The 22,881-nt window shown below is 42.1% G+C and overlaps 1 protein-coding gene across 10 annotated transcripts in view; it reads right to left on the bottom strand.

The window, feature by feature from the left end:
• The window catches only part of PTPRM (protein tyrosine phosphatase receptor type M), a 765,571-nt gene that overhangs the window by 68,328 nt on the left and 674,362 nt on the right, over nucleotides 1-22,881 (bottom strand). For all 10 annotated transcript variants that reach the window (XM_032875725.1, XM_032875726.1, XM_032875727.1 and 7 more), the window contains 2 exons: nucleotides 12,275-12,351; nucleotides 8,140-8,176 (listed from right to left, as the gene is read on the bottom strand). In XM_032875725.1, the coding sequence (XP_032731616.1) occupies nucleotides 8,140-8,176; nucleotides 12,275-12,351 (114 nt within the window). The remainder of the gene's footprint in view (nucleotides 1-8,139; nucleotides 8,177-12,274; nucleotides 12,352-22,881) is intronic.

The raw sequence follows: 22,881 nt of genomic DNA, 5'->3' as shown, positions 1-22,881 counted from the left end.
TTTGTATACACACCTCACTTGAACTTATAGGGATGAAAGTCACTTGAAGCAATTTGTGCTTTAAGATCCAACTGTCTCAATGGCAAAACAGGGGAGCTGGACTTCAAGAATTTAAGAGTTTCTACCAGCTTGAAAAGATTCTAGAATTTTCTACTTCAAATGAAGAACACTGGTAAATTATTCTTATAGATTCAAAAAGCATCTGGAATCATCTAAAACGGGGTGCATGCATGACAGCAGCATTGTCTGTCTTCCAATTATTCTGTGTTGGTTTAAGTTCTGTTACTCAAGGGACATGTTTCCATCGTGGCATCTATAACAATATGGGTGGATGCCACCCACTGCAGTCTATTTTTGGTTTTATCTTTTAATTTGCAACCTGTCTTTAAACGTTCTCACTACTAATGAGCAGGTTTATTAAGAGCATAGGGTGAGAAATGTTTGTGATCTGACCTTCTGGCTAATTGGCCAGTCTCTGTTGAAATTAATCTGGTGAAGAAAAATTATGGTTTCAAAGGCAGTTTATGGGGAAGCTGTTAGTTGCAATTGTTCATTCCTCTTTGGAAAACTGTGCAGGAATAGTAACATGTAGTGGGTCCACCATGGAGAGTTTGGCCCGGGCATATGGAAGGCAGACCTCACAAAAGGTCACTGTTTGCCGGGTATCAAAGCCTCCTTATTTAAGTTTGAAAACTAGAGACTACTCCACTTTACCAGACAATACTTTTAAATTAACCTCAAAGATGACACTTTCAGTTGACAACCCATTGGAAATATGGTGGCCACTTAGCTGGGAGGAACAATGGCAGCCAGTGAACTTGTACACACTGGTAGTTGAAGGAATACAAACAAAAGTTGTTTACTGAAGACTTAGCTCTTGATTAAAACTTTTCTCTTTCAATTCCACTGAGAAATAATTTCAAGGTTTCATCTCCATCTGGAGGCCGGAATGCAGGAGACAGAAGCTTCTTCATGAATGTGTAGAACTTGCATCGACACTGACAAGTTTCTGTCCAAGTGTGACTTGCTGGGGAGGGTTAAGTGTACCTATTCTAAGCACCATTACTCACTGCTTCAGGGGCTAGCGGGGAGAATTTGGAGCGAGGAAAATATAAACCACATTTATCTTTCCGAACAACCCTTAAGAAAAATAGTGCTACCACATGGAGTATGTGGAAGACGTGGAGAAGAAGACCAGACCAACAGCAAACAGAAGGAAGCCACGATAGAAAAGTTTCAATCGCAGTGCGGTCGTGGACGACTGGAGGTGTTTCTGCTAGAAATCGTCACTCCCCACATTTTTGTTATTTTCATGTTCAAAGTCTGTTCCTGGCTCAAGGTCGCTGGAGGACATTTATTTCCAGGCTTCTCTTTTTTTCTCTTTTTCAAATTATCAATAAATAATAATCATGGACAAATAAAACTGATTCTATCCAGTGTATATGGGAGGGGGATCGGCACAGGTAGGGTCAGGACAGAGATTATGTCCAAAAACAGTGCCTGGATTGTTGGAAGACAAAGTGTTCATAAGAATAGGAGCTGATCGGGCGCCTGGGTGGCTCAGTGGGTTAAGCCGCTGCCTTCGGCTCAGGTCATGATCTCAGGGTCCTGGGATCGAGTCCCGCATCGGGCTCTCTGCTCATCAGGGAGCCTGCTTCCCTCTCTCTCTCTGCCTGCCTCTCTGTCTACTTGTGATCTCTGTCTGTCAAATAAATAAATAAAATCTTTAAAAAAAAAAAAAAAAGAATAGGAGCTGATCACCTGGAACTAAGAATAGACAGAGTCACAGACGTTGGAGATCAAGATCCCCAAATCCACCCAGGTGAGTAGATGCTGTCAACAGGAGATGGCCTTTTTGCCTGGTTGGAATGTCCTACTGCCTAACTGGGGTCTGGCACACAGTGACTCCCAATTCATTCATTTATTCATTCCTTCCCTCATTCGCTCATTTTTGTATTCTCACCAGGCATCGGCTTCAGGCCAGCTCTCCCCCAGGCAGTGGGTATGTACCTGTTGAATTAATACATGATCTCTGTGGCTCTTCCTCTGATACCAGGACATGAAGCAACCTTCTGCCCAGGCATCTTCCTCTTTGTTCCTTTTTTTTTTTTTTTTTTTTTGGGCATCTTCCTCTTTCACTGGCCTGCAATGCAGAAGGTCCTTGCCAGGTGAAGGGGGGTTCTGCCTGACGGACAGTGATATTTCTAATGGTAAACAGCTACCTGGTACTGGTTTTCTCTATCAGTCCCAGTGTGACTGGCATCCAGAAACATGACACTGAGCATCAGAGTTTCTGTGAACAAAAGACGTGCTAGCTTCAGATTGTTAAGGCCCACGCATTTTACTCTTCTTGAGGATAGGTGGCTTGATACCCTTTCATCGTTTATTTTTGAGGGGGGACTGTGCTAATTTGACAGGCCTGGCTATGCCCCTGGAATTCTGACCTCAGTCTTCATTTGCTGCCACATAGAGTCTCTTCCTGTCACCAGCGACTAGCGACTCTCCAAACAGGGTGCCCAGAGGCCCACTGGGGAAAAGGGAGACTCTGGAATCTCAGTGTCATGTTTCAGGACATCCGAGACAATTTTAATTAAGAGGTATTTCCAGAAATGACTGTATCATAGAATTTTTTTTTTTTTTTTTTAGAAAGATCATTAACTTGGAAGGAAGGGATTAGATTTTGAGGAGAGAGCTTCAGCGCAGGAGAAAGACCATAAGCCCTGAGCCTCTTATCCAGGGTGAGAATCACACAATTATCACGCAGCACTCGACATGGAAAGGAGGAAAAGCGTCTGGAAACTTTGTGGGCACACTGCCAGCCCTCAACTACACGTTAGCTCTGTTTTCAACCCCTACTGCTCCCCAAGGGCTTCTTCTTTCCTCTACTTATGAAATGGGATGAGTGATACCCAAATTCATCGGAGGACAGAAAATTAGTTATACCAGAAAGTCTAGCACTTAATAGGCACTTCATATTTATTGAATCAATGGACAAATAAAAATTCTGACTTTCAAAAGGAAGAGTATTTTATCAAGCAAAACTACGAATATAGAAAGAAAATATAATTTATCACTTTTTATTACATGAGAAGGGACATACTTGAAAATCAACTGTTTTGACACTATATTTAATATTAGAAAATATATTTCAGTTGTATGCAACTTAGATTATTGAGTAAAATAAAAGCTACACCTGCCTCGCTATCATTATTGTTGTCTGAATTATTAGTTTGTACTCCAGATTTTTTTTTTTGTGGTTATTCTGTTACCTCTATTTCCAGTTTTCTCTGAAGGATAGTTCCATACAAACTAATCCTTTTTCTTTTTTCTTTTTTTTTGAGAGAGAGAGAGAGAAAGAGAGCTCAGGTGGTGGGGTAGGGTCAGGAGGAGAGAGAGAGAATCCAGAGCAGGCTCCACACCCAGAGCAGAGCCCAATGCGGGTCTTGATCTCATGACCCTGAGATAATGACCTGAGCTGAAATCAAGAGTTGGACCCTTAACCAACCACACCATCTAGGTGCCCCCTAACTAATCTTCTTAAAGGACTGTTTTCACCACCACATGGCTCAGAAACATCCTTCCTCTCCTGTCTCTGCCCTTCTTCCTTTAGTTAAACAACGCTCTCCATTCACAGCCTTTAAACCAATGTCCTCACTTAACCTGCCAGTTTTTCCTACCTCTCTAACTCAGGGCGTTGTTTTTTTTTTTTTTTTTTTTTTTTTTTTTTTTTTTTTTTTAATCTGGGATGTAGAGATTTTTCAGGCTAGATTTTATTGTCTGTGAATGTCTGAATGTCTATATAAAATCGTGTGTATGTATGAATTTTTCCTGAGAGAAAATCCATTTCGACCAGTGGCTAAGAGGACTCAAGACACCATGGAGGGAGGTGAAGACCCTTTCTATCTTTAGTCCGGTCTCCCTCGTGCCCTCTGCCAGGGCTCCGTGCTCCTGCCTGACCTGCAGAGTCCTCCTGTTCATCCCGTCCTCTGTCCTCTGACACAGGAACCGTCCCTCAAGGCTGGCTGAAGACTTGCCTCCCCCACTCACCCCACGGATGCTCTTTACCCCTCCTCTGGCTCCCAGAAATGGCAGTCAAGTGCTGGGGGCCCCACCACAAGACTGTGACCTCCGGATTTCATGATGGCCCCCCGAGGGAGTGACAGGCAAATTCTTCCGGCGGGATCCACCGATATTCCTGTGCCCCTCTAGCCCACACATGAGCGGGGTCATGAGGAAGAGGGGCTGGTGCTGGGCAGGCTGTGTCCCTCACAGACTGACAGCATTTCATTTCCTTCCTCAACTAGCTGACGGCATCTTTCCTGAGGTTTCTGAAGCAGGATGCTTGAAGTCAGTCTTAAAAATAAATCCAAACAATCATAAAAAGAACACTTCTCCAGCCCCCCCTCATTTGCATACCACATGGCTGGCAGGTGTTCTCCAGAATCATTTTGGAGGAGCGATTCTAAATGTGTGCAGTTTCCTCCAGCTCGTGGCCCATACTGGGGTCTCCACGGGGTATCTTTTGATGGTGAAATATGATCGGTTCTGGGCAATCCTAACCACCTGCATACTCATCTGCCCCTCACCGTGAGCCCTGCTTTTGAAATCCGCACTCTGAGTATAGACATGCATAACTAGACGTGACTTCCCCTCCTCTGATTCCTGGTGTGCCAAATCATAAATCCTGAAAGTTACAATTGTATTAACGGCTGGTCAGACAGGTGGGATGAGATGCATACTGGGTCACTGACATATTAGCTGCAGACAGAAAACAGTTAAATGGAGCGGAGGGGCAGGCAGGAAGAAGATACTAAAAAAGCTACAGATCTGGCTTGATTGTGGTCCCTTCAATTTGGAGAAACATGACTGTTATCATCAAAGGTCAAAGTCAGTTACTGGTACAAATGTCAATGAAGTTGAGGTTGGGGAGGAAGAGATCGAAGAGATAAATTGAGGACATGTCTTCTAGATTGAAGGGACTTGATGAAAATCTACATATTTTAAACTCTTGGGAATAGATCTGGTTATCAGTAAACTGGACTGTTCATGTAGTTTTGTGGGTTCCTGCTATGAATAGGTTTTAAAGAATTATATCAGTGCACACTAGAAAAGATAAAGAGCAAGGAGAGATTTTAAAATTGCATCTGCTTTATCGCCCATTTTCTTGGATTCTTAGAATCAGACGTTTGTGGTTTTTGTTTTTTTACGAAGGAGCTCCATGGTCATGTTCTACCTCTCCGTGCCAATCTCTGCAGAGGATCAGAAATCCTCTGGCAGTCTGAGGCTAACAGTTTTGTTGCGTTTGTGTAATAAACTAGAAGAGAGATTCTAACGTTTTAACCCAGACCTTGTGGTCTGAATACATTACTCTTAACATGATGTGTACTGTCTTGATTGAATGTTAGACTTAAAATACGTGCTCATTTCTGGGGCGCCTGTGTGGCTTCGTTGGTTGAGCATCTGACTCTTGATTTTGGCTCAGGTCATGATCTCAGGTTGTAGGATCAAGCCCCATATCGGGCTCCACACTCAGCAGGGAGTCTGTTTCTCCCCCTTTCCCTCTGTCCTCTGTCCCCTCCCTGCTTGCACTCTCTTTTCTTTAAAAAAAAAGTCTTAAAAAATTTTTTGCTCATTTCTGTCCCTCTCCCTGCACCACCATCAGTGATATAAGTACTGCTGGTTTTCTAAGTGCAAGCTGTGGACCACCCCTGCGCCGGGAAAGGGCCACGTTTTGGCAAACAGGGCGTTATGTAACATCCTTCTCCATTAAGGGCACATGGGTGGTCTACCGCAAAGTGATTACATTTGCCATTTCTTAGCTGCCAACAAATGTATTTACTCATTAACACTTGATATGTTGAACGCTTCCAAAGAGGGCTACTGAGCAATTAAGTATGACTCAGACGAATTCTGAAGGCACCAGAAAGTGACTTCTCTAATGGCAGTTTTCTTCAAAGCATGATATCCCCACGGGGGAGAGGGGCAGAGGGGATGAACAAAGGAATGCCAGGTGAGGGGCTGCACAGAGGACTCTGGGGGTTTTAATCTCTACTATGCTGGCTGTTTAGTCACAGTAATCTAGAGGTCCTCAACTCTGAAAATTCAAATAAGATTTAACTTTAGGTTCATGCTATTGGTGAAACATGGGCTAATAAACAAGAAATCAGCATTTTGTGTATTTTATGATCAAATTTTCACACACATGTATAAAAACTGCTAATTCCAGATTATCATCACATTTATTAAATGAGATCTATTATGACCCTTACTTTAGAATATTCTGGAATCCATTAGCAGGATTTTAAGGAACTAACAAAGGATTCCTTTGAAAACATTGATGGATTCAGCTGGGAAGCAGCAGGGTAAAGGAAAAGGCAACCGAGGTTGGATTCAGAGGCCCTGGATACACGTCCTCATTCTGTCCCATCAGGTAAGAGTTTGCGCCAGGCACTTGCTCCCTGAAGGCCTTAGCAACTCCTATAAGGGTCTGCTTCCTGTCAGCTGGGCAAGCTCCATGTGACCTTTCTTTTGACCAGCCAAGTGATCCTGGAAGGAGCCACTACTGCCTTCATTTTGGGGGAGGAAACATACTGGAGGTCAAGTAGGTCGTTGAAACCCAGGTGTAGAATCACAAAAGGTGACATGAGACTGTGGACTCTATGCATGGTGCCACCCAGGTTCTGTCTGAGGCTGTCAGGATTAGGAGGACAAGGACCCTCGGTGACTCCATTTCAGCCACACTAGGAGGTTTCTACCCCAGAGCTCTGCTGTCCAAAACTACCAGTAGGGAAGAGCCAAATAAAGTCATTTAAATCAATACTAAAATCTAAAATTCAGTTCTTCATTCATAGTAGATACTTTCAGAGTATCTCCTGGTGGCTACTGTATTGACTGGCGCAGAAAAGGAAGATTTCAACCATTACAGAAAGTTCTGCTGGTTAGTGCTTCTCTAAGTGTTGACATTCTGCTTGCCGGTTACAATCTATGACTCATTAACTGAACCTGACCTTCGTCCTTTAGCGACTTCTCTCCTCTTGTGGCCCAACAAACACCTCCAACCCTCCCGCCTTCAAGCCTAGACTTTCCAGCCATGATTTTCTTGGCATCCTTTATTCTCTTGCTCCTTGATACTCTTTTAGGCAACCCCTGCCAATCCCTAACCACTGGCAAGTCATATCCTTTCGATTTCCCTGCTCTTGTTTCTGGGATATAACACAATACTAGAAACAATGATAAAATAATAAACTGAAGAAAATGCATGCTCTCAACCCTAACTGGGTTGTCCCTGCTTCTCATCATTTCTTTGGCTCATCTAACAGACACATTAACACATCCCTTACGATGCCTCTTTCCCAACACCCCAGATTCCCATGATCCTCATTCTCCACAAATGACCCACCTCACAGTCAGTGTCCCAGGAGGACGATACAAAAGCTGTTACCATGAGCTTCTCCAGCACGTTCCTCCAGGTTTCTTGTTCCCTTACCCCAAACGATCTGACAACTGCTTTCCACCCAGCAGCACTAATTGCCGGCTTTCCATCTTTGCTCATGTCTCTCTGCTGTTCAGAAGTTCTCTTCCCCAGCCGACCTCTGCCACGAAGCAGTTTTTGATCATCCTGTCTGAAAGCAACTTCTATCTTCTCCAAGTTTCTTTAACATTTTCTCTGAACTTCCCACACAGATTTCTAACTGGTGCTGCTTGTAATAATGTGCAGGTCACCCATACCTTCCTCACCAAACCACAACCAATGTGCAAGGGGGTGCCTGATATGGATTCAGCTTGCACTCCTGGAGGCAACTAGCATGGGTCTTGGTATAGATAATGCTCAGCACATATTTATTTAGTGAATTTCTATATACCTATTTATGAAGATGTCAGATTAATTCCCAAGGTAGACAGATTTAATTCAATAATCAGTTGATGAATACATTTCTTCTAATGATCACATGAAGTTCTAGCTAAATGACTAGATTACCAGATCTTCTGATGGGTGGTGTGTTGATGACAAGAACCGTAATAAATGGGGCCACAGCAGTGTAGGATATCATTCTGTGGGGAGGAGGTGTGGCACAGGGTCAAAATGATACAGAGTGGGAAAACAACCAAAGAAAGGCATCAAAGCTGTAAGAGACTTACCTTGGGTAGCAATATAATGATTGGGTCGATGATAACCCTAAAAATAAATGAGAAAGAATATTTGACCAACTTAAAATCAATGCACAGTGCAGAAGTCACACAGTAAGTCTGCCACAATGAATGCACAAAGACCAACAACAGTGTCGGCTGGAAGTTCAATGACCAGACGCAGTACCACGGAGTCCCACATAAAAAGCAAAGGTGCATCACACATCACAGTTCTGTTGCTTACACAGGGGGTGGGAGTAACTTAATCATACACTGGCTACGAGATGATGGGTGAGCAATAAACACTAACAACTTATGGATTCTCTGAAATAACATGACCACGACTCTTATTAGATTGCAAACAGGCTGGGAATGTGCAATAAGATTTCATTTGTGTTCGGGATGTTATGGGCAAGATGCCAAGGGTTTTGACGCATTTTCTGTCCTGGCGGTATAGGCAGCTATATCAATAGTTATACTGAACATCATTCTTAAACACTGCTAATGGTACGCCATGCTGCTGTAGCAAGAGCCAGAAATTTGAAGAGGCAGAAATTCTGCAAGGCCCCTTCCTTTTATCGTGACCCTGTGAGAAGGGGAAAAGATGAAAATTGGGCCCAAAGAAAGAAGGGAACAAAGAACACTGGAGGATCAATATCCGGGAGAGAGAAAACCAATTTAGAGAAAATGACACACAGGTAACGGAATATCACCATGGATCTTAATACTTTCCATTTCTGTCCCCCGAGATTACTCAATATGCTGTGCCCAAAGCCAGATGGGAGACAGGAGAAACTTGGAGAGGAAATACAGATTTCTCAGACAATTTAAATGCATGTCTGTTGGATGTTTTTGCTCTTAAAAAGAAAAGTCATTGATAATGAACAGCAAAGGCAAACATACTCTTTATACAACTGACCTGCTGTAGGTCTCAAAGACATTTGACAGATATTAAATAGGATTATTAAATGATCACTCATTTCTTGCCAGATGATAGGTGCCACAAAGCAAGACCCTGTCTGATGTATGGTCCCATGAATCAGTCCTAGCAAGGCTAGGAGATAGGAGGAACTCGTTTACAAAACAGAAATAATCCACACAGCCCACGAATGACTTGCGCTGCTAAATGCAATGGTCATTTCTCAGTTCTCATCTCTGACCTGCCACCATCTATGTGACACAATTAATCCCCTTGAAATACTTTCTTCTTTGCCTTCTGGGATATGATGCTCTCCTGTTTTTCTTCCTCCCTCCCTCCCTGGCTTGTCTCCTTCATTCATTTGCCCATTCCTCCTCTTTGCCTTGACGTTGATGTTGGAGGGCCCAGTTCTTGGACTCTTTCCTAATCTACATGGACTCCCTTAGTGATCTCATCTGGTCCCATGGCCTTCAGTGCCATCTGTATGCTGATGAATTCTGCATCCTCACTTCCAGCCTGGCCTTCCCTGCCCGCCCCCCCCAAATTCCAATGTGGGATAATCTCCTACTTAACACTTTCACCTATATGTATAACATATATTTAAGGATTAACACTCCTAAAAGTGAATTCCTTATTTCCCCCTTACCTCCCACCTGAATCTGCTCTGTCAACAGTCGTCTTCCCAGATAACAGCAATGCCATCTCAAAGGCACCCTGGCCCCTCTCTTGCTCCTACACCCCCCAAATAAACTGTCAGCAAATCCAGGGCTCTGGGTTGAATGTGGATCCAGGATCCTATCATTTCTCATCTTCCAGTGCCACCATAATTCCAGGCTTTCCCCCCTCCCCCCCGCACAGCTCTCTCACTGCTCCTATAACCCCTGGGACGTCTTCATGCTTCTTTGGGAGGTGTTCATGCTTCTATTCACACCCACCTACAATGTGTTCCCCTCTCCACTCTGGGATCATATCACCCCCCTGCCCCGGTGACTGCCTATGCTACAGTAAAAGCCCACATCTGTATGACTTTTTACCTTATCTGTCCCTACAATCCTTTTGACCTGTTCAACTGTGACTCTACCCCCTCGACTTGACTCTACTCCGCCAACCCTCGCCGGCTTGTTTCACTTCAAATTTGCCAGCCATGTTCCACAGCAAGGCCTTTTCATGGGCTTTTCTCAGTCTAGAATGCTCTTTCCCTGAATACCTACATGGCACAATTTCTCCACTCCAATATTACCTTCTCAGTAGAGCTGACTCCAGCCACTCTACCCAAAAATTACAATCCACCTCCAAACTGCTTCTCTGTGTCCTCCATTACGGCTTCCATTTTCTCTATCGTACCTATTACCACCTAATATACCATATAGAATTAACTGGTTTTACTCATTTGTTGCTATTTCCCCCAATTAAAGCACCAGCTCCACTGGGTTGGAGGTCGGCTTTTGTTTTTCGTCTGAATCGCTCGCAGTTGCAACTCCAATATCTACACCAGTAACTGACATATTATATAATAGGCTGCTCAATAAAATCCTGTTGACTAAGTGAATAAACAGGCCCTGAATATTGACTCTCTTCTCTGTTAAAATAAAAACTAATTAATCTGGTATTTTCATTACTTTTATGTCTTTCCTCCTCTGCATCTTTACCCGCCCATTCTTTAAAGTTTAGTTAAAATCACTTCTACCACAAAGCCTAATCAGATTCCATTTACTCCTTCAGGCCTTGATTCATAAAACACTTAACTAAGTGCTTACGGTATTTCAGGTCTGCGCCCAGTGCAGGAGGTACAGAGAGGAGTAGGATACTGTCCCTGTGCTTAAGGACTCTGCAGGGGCTCTAGCAGTTGGGACTGGGGATGGAACAGGATTCCCATTGAATTTCCCATGGGAAAGAGTATTACAGAGAAGATATTTCTTACTTTAGCTTCTAAACTATGAGGCCCTGGGGAGAAGGTAACAGATCTTGGGACACCTCTGAATTATCCCATAAGTACTCACTAAATGTCTGCTGGGTAAAGAAATAAGTATAATGTATTTAAGGAAGAAATTTTGCTTTAATGGAAAAAAAAATCTAACTTGGGTTGGGTACGTTTTGGGCCATTATGAAGTTTAGGGGTTCATTTGAGGAACGGGATGGGAATTAGTCTTCAAACAGTCCTCCCGCAAGGCCCACCCTCAGATCCATAGCTGAAGTCCCAAACCTTTCCAAGTCATACTAAAAATAACATTTCTTCTGGTTTGGTGCTAGATTGTGATGCTAGGACTTTCAGTAGCTTCTGATTTATACTCAACCAAGAAAACCAAGAAAATAAAAGAACACATATATGTATGGATAAGAACTATATATGGATAAGAACCTATATATATGTATATCTATCTATCCATATATATATATATGGATAGATATATCTAGATACATATATGGATAGATGTATTTATTATAGATATATTATAGATAGACATATTTATTATATCTATTATTTATTTCCCTGCCCATGGAAGTATTGATGGGCTAGAAGACAGTGTGACAGCCAAGCACACTGCCTGGGGAACTGCAAGAGAGCTGAAGCCTGTTTAATGTGAGCCTGGGCCTTGAAGGTAACAATGACTTCCCTTCATTTTCAGGCGACTTTTGATTTCATTCATTCTTTCAACTGAAAACATGCTGTCTCCTCAGGAATTTATTCTAATGTAAGACATTAAGTTAACATGATGCAGAATGAACAAAGAAGCCATCTTCAATAATTAAACAGCCTACATATTTAATGACGTGTCTTGTGTGCCTTACACGTCCTGGTTAACAGCTGCAGACTACTTTGAAGGCAACTTAAAAGTACAGTAATGATGCGAGATTGCAAATCATCGAATTAAGAATTAGAGAGTTTTATCCTATTAATATGTAAACAGGTTTTTTTTTTTAAGTGTCAAATAATCTAAGTTGTTAACAAAAAAAAAAAACAACAACCCAGAAATAATGTTTTCTTGGTCCATAGGAGTGCAGGACAGCAATGGAGGCGCGGAAGGGGAGCGGGGAGCTCACCAGCCCATAGGCCCATTGGAGACCAGGACTGGCCATGTCTTCCCCCAAAAGTTCTGCAGGGTGTGGGGCAACAGCTATGTGTTTGCTCTGGAGTTGGAGCAATGTGTGCCCACCCATGTCACAGCAGACACACGATGTGGAATATGTCAGAATGGTTGGGCTTACGGACAGTTGCAAAATACATACATCGATATAATTTCCATTGATATAGTCTGAGTTGGTATCTCCTTCTATGGTCTGCAGCCTCACCCGCGAATGATCATCTGCAAAGCAAAAAGAAAACAGTGATTGAAAGCAATCTGTTGGGCTGTTCAGAGCCCCAGAATGTAAGCCCATGACATGGAGATCAGTCACATCCACGCTGCTTTAAAGATAAACAAAGAATTAAATACTACACACCTTCCACACTTCTTATTCTTCTCTGAAAATTAGGAAGGATTTATAATTATTTGCATTTTACAGCAATTCTCATTAACTTACTCTTTGATCACTGACAGGCGTGAGGCATTGGCAGAGGTCTGAAACTTCCCCACTGAGTCCTGGGAATCACAACAGACTTATTTCTCAGATTTAATGTGTAACGACTTCACTAAATCACATACAAACCCTGAGATTCTGATGGCTGCCTTTGACGTCCGCCTTGGCAAATGATAGTTTTTTTTTTTAAATATCTTATTTATTTATTTGACAGACGGAGATCACAAGTAGGCAGAGAGGCAGGTGGAGAGAGAGGGGGAAGCAGGCTCCCTGCTGAGCAGAGAGCCCGATGCGGGGCTCGATCCCAGGACCCTGAGATCATGACCTGAGCCGAAGGCAGAGGCTTTAACTCACTGAGCCACCCAGGCACCCCGGCAAATGATAGTTTTTAACCATGGCCCAGCCTTCTGGAAGGTGCAGACACACACCTAACCGGGACCGTCCCTCAGTTCCCTAAGCCGATCTCTACATCCTATGTGTGAGTTTCAGAGTCAGGTGTGTGGTTTAGAATCCCTCACCTGGAGTCTGGGGGATGTTACTACACTTATCTGTGCTTGAGTTTTCTTATCTGTAGCCTGGGGATTAACAGTGACCACCTCAAGGGATTATCGGGAGTATTAAAATAAAATAAAAAAGAAGAGGCACCTGGATGGCTCAGTCGTTAAGAGTCTGCTTTCGGCTCAGGTCATGATCTCAGGTCCTGGGATCAAGCCTCACACTGGGTTCCCTGCTCAGCAGGAAACCTGCTTTTCCCTCTCCCTCTGCTGCTCCCCCTGCTTGTATTCCCTCTCTTGCTGTCTCTGTCAAATAAATAAGTAAATAAAATCTTAAAAAAAAAAACCATAACAAGATTAGACGAGAGCCTCGGACACAATAAGTGATGGATAAATCCAGCTGTTACCACCATTGCGTGCTGCGTCATGGACACACAGACTGTTCTTCTCGCTTCTCATCTGTACAGCTGAGGTCCACACACACAAGAGCAAGCCAGGAACAGACCCCATGTGTGGCTGGAAGTTTTCCTTGAGATGACCTACCCTAAGATCTAGTTTCTCAGAGTACCTCTTGTTTACAACCAGAGCCCCCCCACCCCAACCCCCCGTGCTTGTTTTTGCTGGGGCCGTGCGGGAGGTGAGTACTGGGGAGCTGGGGATGTGTGGATTGTTCCGGCTTTTGCATTTGTTGGGAGAGCTGGGGCACACACACAGTTACCGCAGAGCTGGGCGGTAAGCAATTCCGGCAGCAAAGCCATTTGAGCCTCCCGAATGAAAGATGTTCCAATAGACCCGAATCATGGCCATTCTGCACACATCAGGCTTTTAGTCAGCTCCTCTGAAGGGAGATTAGGTCTGCCTTCCTATACTCCTTGACTTTCCCTGGGCAGTTTTTTTTTTTTTTTAAACTCAGGCATCACATTAGAAGCTCCCAATCTTCAGAAGCAGTGCTCTCCTTGTCAGGAGATCTATTGTACCTCCTTGTCAGAATCCCCCTTCTCTCACACTTTATTTCTCTTAGAACCTGAGGATGAACGCCGCCCATTCCCTATGATTTACCACACTTGGGCTTCTCAAATTGTTCTGGAATGTTCTGCAAAGGGACTTCAATCTCTGATAAGACTGCACTCTCATCTCCCATAAACAGAGCCTTTGAAATAGAGTTTCCCCATCATTTCCTACTCTTCAGTTGGTTACCTCTCTCCCTCCCTCAATCTTTTTTTTTTTTTTTTAACTTGGCTGCTATTTCTCCACATTTAATTGCTTTACCCTCCTCCTGATGAGGAAACCCAGAAGACATATGCTGAGCATATTCCCTAAGCAGACTGAGACTGCTTTTGGTTCTCTTGATATGCCTGGTAGTATCTTCTCCTTATTCTAAGGCTGATTTTACTAGATTGTAACTTCTTGGGTTCAGAGACGATGTAACGTCCATTCTGAACATCTCCGTGAGCACGTTTCAGCCAGGCCACTGTGCCCAGCCCCACGGCCTCTCTTCACAGCACTGCTTGCAGTGATCCCCCAACACACAGCAGGTGCGTGCAACCCCCTTAACCGCTCACCCCACTAATGAATGCCCTGTCTCGATTGTCACTGTCTCAATGGAAGAAGGGGCAAGCTGTGGTCAGGCGAGGTTTGCTGGGGCTTTCTGCGGTGCTGGAAAGGTCCTGTTGTGGACTTCCTTAGTGGTTTTATCAGTGTTTGCTTGACAACAAATCTGTTCACCTGCATTTGGAGGCTATATGCCCTGCTTTGTAATTATATTTTATTCTTTAAAAATAAAAGGGTACCCCTTGAGGGCATTGTGTTATGCAAAATAAACCCAGCCCGGGGCAAATATTGCATAATTCCACTTCCATGAGACACTAAGAGCAGTCATTTCACAGAGACACAAAGAAGAATGTGGTTGCCAGGGGCTAAGGGGAGGTGGGAAATAGTGAGCCAGCGTGGAGTAAATACAGACTTGGGGAAGATGAGAAAGTTCTGGGAGAGGGTGATGAGTGCATGACAATGGGATTGAACTTGCCACTGAACTGGACACTCACACATGGTTAATGTGGTAAGTTTCATATTATGTTCATTTTACCACAATTTTTTAAAAATATGAGTCCACTTTCTCCACTCCTCCCTTGTAGAATACCCCTTCAATTTCCCCTCTAAGCCTGGGTGTCCTGAGAAACAGCACCTTCAAAGCTGGGAATGGGCATGTCATGGACTCACTGTCTTAGCACCCTCGGGAGTTCCTCTGTGACTCCCTTTCCCCTGATGAAGGCAAGGCAGTGGTGACAGTGACTCTAGAGCTTGCCACTAGAGGACAACTGTCATACATTATTGATGTGTACTCAGGAGATGGCTTAAAATTACTGCAATGACGTTGAGGAGGCATTGTTTTCTTTCAGTGATAAATGTGTGAGTATTGCTAAGTCAGTGTATCTTAAGGCAGGGAGACAGCGAGTTTAGCGGGGAGAATGGGCTTAATCTCTCGGAGGCAGGAGTTAGCTGTGGAGAACAAAAGGACATGAATTTTGCCCAGCTAGAAAAGGCTGGTCATTGCACGACTGCCCTCTTGGCTGTCCTAGGCCCGCACGTATCCAGCACACCCGTGAGAGCACCGTCGTTCCTCAACAGCAATGAAATAAAAAGCCTAGTCTCACCATCACTCATGCTGAGTCAGAGGGAGGAAGGGCAAAAGAAGTAAGAGGATCTGTCCCTCCAGCCAGGACAGTCTTCCCTAAACTCCGCTGCACCTCTGAAAATGCCTCGGTGACGGAAACTGGGATTCTTGGGCATCCTCTTTTAAATCAAGCTCTCCGTTGGTTATGGAAACAATAAATATAGATGGTTGGGCAGCAAATAAGTCAGTACATGGAGGCTCACTGCCATCTTTTCTTAAAATCTCAGTCACCTTGAATCACAAGCCAATTAAGAAGACTCTCCTACATCAAGCATTCTTTTAGGAAAGCTCAGATCCTTGTCCTGGGTCACACTTGAGGTGAAATACTACCCAATGACAATGAGGAAATGCCCAGAGGACATTTCCGGCATATGGCAAATATGGGAGACGCTCAGGCAAGGGATCCACAGAACTGCCATTGCCCACTGGTTGAGCCCCTGATCCTTCCACTTTGTTTTGGAGGCCGACTAGCCAGGGGAGGGCCTTGCTCAGTACTAGGGAAGGAGGAAGAAGTTTGGAGAACTCAGCTGTTCAGGTATAAAAGTATGAGAAATCCAGTGGGATTCATGGCTAACAACAGGTCAACTGTTCATGAAAGCCAAGGGGTTAAGACCTTATAGATTTGCTATCTCCAGGAGATATAGCCCAGGAAGGCTGAAAAGACCCAAGCTTTAGACTTATCAATTACCAAACCCATTTCTCCTCCAGTATGGGTGTTTTTTCCCCCCCATTATTCCCAAACCATATCATGTTGATACAGTGCAGTGTTTGGCTCTGGTGTCCCAGAGACCCTGATTTGAATCCTGGCTCTCTACAATTCCCCCCAACTGTGAACTTAGACCAACTCTTAATCTCGCTCAGCTTCATGTACAAAGAGGTTGATGATGGGCTACCTTCCCAGGATCGTTGGGACCAAGAAAGAAGAACATGTCAAGTGCATGGAGTATAGGACTAGTATAGGAGTATAGTTTCCACTAAAAAGGAATTACCCCTCTTATGGGAATAAAAGTGACATCCTTGTTGCTTAGCAATTCAAACTACAAAAAGCCCAGGGTGCTTGTTTGGCAGTCAGTGTAGGAGGGGAAAACCTGTGCACTCTAAGCAGCCAACCTTTTAGAAAGATGAGCTTGAGCTACGTTTGAAGAGGAAACAGGATGAATACGCCCAAATAGCTCCTACCTCTTAATTCCTTGGCATCTATTCAGGAACTTGTCTTTTTATTTAAATATTTTCTTCTTAAATCAAGGCGTAATTGACATACAACATTATATTAGTCTCAGGTGTATCGCATAATATTTGATATTTGTATATATTGTAAAATCACCGCAATAAGTCACTAGATAAAATTACAACATTTTTTTAGTTATTGTGATGAAAACTTCAGGATTTGCTCTCTTGGCAATTTTCAAGTACTACTATAATATTGTCAACTATAGTCACCACGCTGACATTACATCCCCATGCTTTACTTATCTTTCAGTTGGAATTTTGTGTCACTTGACCCCTTTCACCCATTTCACCTCTCCCTCAACTCCCCTCCCTCTAGCAACCACAATGTTGTATTAGTTTCAGGTGTATAACATTTTATCTGTGATTCAATATTTATCTGCCTTACAAAATGCTCACCACAGTAAGTCTAGTCACCATCTGTTATCATGCAATTGATATAATATTACTGGCTATATTCCCAATGCTGTACTTTTTATCCCCATGTCTTATTTATTTTATAACTTGAAGACTGTACCTCCTAATCCCCTTCACCTATTTTGTCCTCCTCCCCACCTCCTCCTCCCCCTTCTGGTGACCAAATGTTTGTTCTCTATATTTATAGGCCTATTTTTGTTTTGTTTTGCTCTTCTTTTTTTTTTAGATTCCAGATATAAGTGAAATTATACAGTATCTGTCTCTGAATGACTTACTTCACTTAGCATAATACGTTTAGTTCCACTCATGTTGTTGCAAATGGCAAGAATTCATTCTTTTATGGTTGAATAGTATTCCATTATATCTATATATCTGAATGTATGTGTATGTATTCATAACCATTATATATAGATAGATAGATAGAGGTATATTTACATCTATTTATGTATGTGTCTATCTAATACCTCTCTATCTATATTTGTGTGTGTATCTTCTTTGTTTATTCATCCATATTCATCCATTAACAACCACTTAGGTTGTTTCCGTATCTTGGCCATTGTAATGATGCTGCTGTGAACACAGGAGTGCATATATCTTTCCAAATTAGATAACACCTAGTAGTGGGGTTGCTGGATCTCATGGTAGTTCTGTTTATAATTTTTTGAGGAGGTCCCATACTGTTTCCATAGTGGCTGCATCAATTCACATTCCCACCAATAGGACACGAAGTCTGCCTTTTTGCCATATGCTTGCCAATACTTGCTACTTCTTGTCATTTTGATAATGACCATTTTCATAGGTACGAGGTGATAGCTTACTGTGGTTTTGATTTGCATTTCCCTGATGACTACTGATGTTGAACATTTTTCATGTGCTTGCTGGCCATCTGTATGTCTTCTTTAGAAAAGATGTTTATTCAGCTCTGCTGCCTATTTTTAAGTTGGATTTTTTTCTGGGTTATATGAGTTATTTATATGTTGTGGATATTAATCCCTTATTGGATATATGATTTGCAAATATTTTCTCCCATTCAGTATGTTGCCTTTTCATCTTGTTGACGGTTTCCCTTGCTGTGCAGAAGATTTTTATTTTGATATAGTCCCATTCATCTATCTTTGTTTTTGTTCCCTTTACTTTTGGAGTCCGATCCAAAAAACCATCACCAAGACCAATGTCAAGGATCTTACCACCTGGGTTTCTTCTAGTTTTATGGTTTCTCTCTTGCATTCAAGTCTTTAATTCATTTTGAGCTAATTTTTATATCTAGAGTAATATAGTAGCCTGGATTCGTTTTTTTCCATGTGGTTTCCCAGTTTCTCAACACCATTTATTGAAGAGGCTGTCCTTTTCCCATTGTATATTCTTGCCTCTTTTGTTGTAAATTAATTAACCATATAGGTGTGGGCTTATTTCTGGGATCCCTATTCTGTTGCATTGATCTATATCTGTTTTTATGCCAATTTCATACTGTTTTGATTATTATAGCTTTGTAATGTACTTTGAAATCAGGGAGTGTGATGCCTCTAGCTTTGTTTTTCTTTCTCAAGATTGCTTTGGTTATTCAAGGTCTTTTGTGGTCCCATACAAATTTTAGAATTGGTTGTTCTTTTTCTGTAAACAAATGCCATTGGGATTTTGATAGGGATTGCACTGAACTTATAGATTGCTTTGGGTAGTACAGATATTTTAACAATGTTAATTCCTCCAATCCATGAGGACAGAATATCTTTCTATGTATTTGGGTCTTCTTCAGTTTCTTTCATCAGTGTCTTATTGTTTTCAGAGTATAGGTCTTTTACCTTCTTGGTTACATTTATTCCTAGATATTTTAATATTTTTGATAAAATTGTAAATGTGATTATTTTCTTAATTTCTCTTTCTGATAGTTTGTTATTAGTATATAAAAATGCAAAATATTTTTGTATATTGATTTTGTGCCCTGAAAGTTAGTGAATTCACTTATTAGTTCTAATTGTGTGTGTGTGTGTGTGTGTGTGTGTAGTCTTGATGGTTTTCTATATATAAAAATCATGTTTTTCACAAATAGTGACCATTCTACTTTTTCCTTTCCAATTTGGATGCCTTTTATTTCTTTTTCTTGCCTAATTTCTATAGCTAAAACTGCTAATACTTTATTTAATAAAAGTGGCAAGAGTGGGTGAGCAGCCTTGTCTTGTTCCTGATTTTAGAGGAAAAGTTTTCTGTTTTTCACCATTGAATGGGCTTTCCCCCATTTTGTTAGCTGTGGCTTTGTCATATGTGACCCTTATTAAGTTGTAGTACATTCCCTCTATACCCACTTTGTTGAGAGGTTTTAACATAAATGGATCTTGAATTTTGTAAATCCATATCAACAGCTACTTTTCTAAATACAATTTATTCTGTCCCTATCTAGTTCAAACCATTCAAGAATATCAATAGGGAACTGATCAACAGTGGTCTCTGTTGGGGAAGGTCATCGAAAAGATGTGACCAGTGGTTGACCCATGAGTTGGACCTGGGTACTTGAAGTTCCTCACCCATCTCCCCATTATCCTTGGAATGTGGTTCTGCTTGCTTTTCCTTCTCCCAGAAGCTACTCCAAGGCATAGTCTTGAGATAGTGATATGGTGTTGAGAACACTTGCACAATATAGGTGACCGAAGCTAGTTAAGATCTCTTCATGAACTTTTAAGATTTGGCGGGCAGATGCAGGGATCCTCTCATCTTGCTGCTGCCCAAGACAAGCTCTGTATATAAATTCCCTTTACTTATCAAAACTCCCAACTACCATCCTGAAGCGCCCTGCCTCTTTCTTTGTTCTCTCCCTTTCCTCTGTGTCTGGGAGCTGGTTTCAGAGGACACCCAGGAAGCTCGAAGAGGGTTGAGAACCAACAGTCTTATAAAACAATGGAATATGATATGATCATCAGAAAGCATTTCTATGCTTTTATTTAATTTTATTTCATTTCTTTACCTGGGAAGATCTCTGTGACATATTGTGAAGTAGAGCAGGTTAGAAAGCAGCATGTCTCTTAAGAGTCTGTTTATAGGAAATAATTGTATATGTGTGTAGAAATGTATACTGGGATAAGTGAAAGGGTGGGAATTCTGCTGGGTGGGAAAATTTAGAGTCATATTTATTTTCATCCTTATGATTTTGTGTATTATTTTAATAGTCTACACAATTTATACTGTCTTTATAATCAGAAATAAAACAATAAGCCTATTTTTACTTTAAAAAATAAAGGCAACAACTTTAAGGCAAAGAACAGAAAAAAGATCAAAGAAACAGAAAAAATATTAGTAGGGATCAAACATTGTTGGTGAGGTTCTGAGCAATTTCCCCCAACTTTTCATTACTGCATGATTTTTCGGTAATGTGTATGAATTGCTTTTATAAAATTGGGGGGAAAAAGATATCCATTTAGCCATGGATGACTGGAATATGATCAAAATCCAACAAATGTTTATATTATAATCAGAACTCAATGTTAGCCCATCAAAAAGGGTAACGAACTCTGACATTTTGAGAAAATCTACATAAAGCCCTTGTTGCTATGCTTCTCATTCCTTTCAAAAAAAGCCTTTATAATAAGAAATAAGGCAAAATAATATTTTGGGGTAAGAAACAGGCACATAAAGATGTGGTATAAAGCATAAGAAACAATTGCTTACTACTGAAAAATTCTAATCTGCTGGTGTTTTTCCCCATGTATGTATACTTATGTATGCAAGTGTGTATGTATTTATGTATATGTATGTATGTATGTGGGTATTTGTGTGTGTGCATGTCTGTATTTATGGATGTGTAAGCATGCATTTATGGATGTGTGCTTGCATACACTAGAGGTTGGGTAACGAGATATTTAAAGCAGGTCTCTATGCTTAACTCTAAGTCTCTAAAAAGGCTTAATTATGGGGTGCCTGGGTGGCTCAGTGGGTTAAAGCCTCTGCCTTCGGCTTGGGTCATGATCCCAGGGTCCTGGGATCGAGCCCCTCATCGGGCTCTCTGCTCCGTGGAGGGCCTGCTTCCTCCTCTCTCTCTGCCTGCCTCCCTGCCTGCTTGTGATCTCTCTCTCTGTCAAGTGAATAAATGAAAATCTTAAAAAAAAAAAGGCTTAATTTTGCCCTTTTTGTCACATAACATTATATTTAAAACACCTCTAAGTAGCTTCAAATATTTTAACATTTCCATTTTAAACATGATGGATATAGTTAATAGCCTTGCAATTCACTTGTATGTGATTAGATATAACTAGGCTGTGGAAGTGGAGTGTGTCATTGATAATATTTCACCTCCAACCCACTCTCTTTCTGCTAAATATTGATGACATATTTAAGGTAAATTGGAACCACAATGATCTAAGTAACATTTGCCCTCTGAGAGGAGAATCAAAATTAATTTTAATTACAGTTGATTTCTGCAAATAATGGCCTTGCTTCTCTGTGGTTACACACTTGCCAAGGACTATTGCTGCACTGGTCTCGAGGTACAAGGTGCAGAAGAGACAAGGGAACGAATGGGAGGTGCTCAGCTATCTACCCCTGTGTGATCTGTATGCCAGCCTGGTGTCCCTGCTTGTGCCCACCCGGATGCTCAGGTCATGCTGGTTCTGAGCACCAAGCAAATGAGGAAACTTTGAGTTCAGCAGTAGGTGGCTTCATGTTCACTTTTGCTCTTGCTGTTGGTTTTATGTGTTACTCAGGCTTGTTGTGTTTATTGCTTACACCTAGACCCTCGATTAGGGAGCCTTACTCTTTAATCTTCAGTGTCCTGGAAGAACCCCTGACTCTTACTTTGTCTAATTCTTCCAGATTTTTTTTTTTTCCTTCCTAAACATGTTGTGTTGATTTGTTTCTCCCTTATTCTCATCCATCTGATTTTTAACACCAAGAGCTCTCCCTGCCAAATTGTACCTAACCAACTAACCCCTTGTTCCTACCATCCTCTCTTCAACTGTCTTTATTCCTACACCAGATCATGAGAGTAGTAGATTCCTGAGAAGTGACCCTGTTAGAGGGGCTCCAGTGGGAGAGAAAAGCATAGTGCTATGCAACAAAACCCCGGGAGAGTAGTTTTCAGCATGAATATCAAGACTAGGACACTGGTTCAAAGAATCAGATGGGATAGATTGGGTCAAAGGTTTCACTCTCCTCTTAGATACCCCACTATTAGCTAGGAAAAAGGAGTAGGTGGGCATGGGTAACAATAAGGATGAAAACCAAAGCTCAGAAGGGACCCTCTTCTCTTCCCCTTTGTAAAGGTGTCTGTCCTCCCATTATGTCCTCACCCATTGTCTCCTCACCCCCCCGCCTACTCCATTCAAAGCACCATTTGCTAATTTCATGAACAATTCTCATGTTGTTACATCAGTCTTCATTGCACTACGGACACCCTCACTTCTCCATGAGATAATGATCCTTTGAACACATTAGGCAGTATTGCCTAGTAATTCCCCATAACTGAAGCCCCGCCACGCTAGTTCGTAGGCACTTGATGCCCTCCATGCTTCCTCCACACA

The sequence above is a fragment of the Lontra canadensis genome, unplaced genomic scaffold (assembly GCF_010015895.1).
Source record: "Lontra canadensis isolate GAN:19392208 unplaced genomic scaffold, GSC_riverotter_1.0 scaffold57, whole genome shotgun sequence".
Taxonomy (NCBI): domain Eukaryota; kingdom Metazoa; phylum Chordata; class Mammalia; order Carnivora; family Mustelidae; genus Lontra; species Lontra canadensis.
The sequence above is the reverse complement of the archived record's forward strand: the minus strand, read 5'-3'. Positions and strand labels throughout refer to the sequence as shown.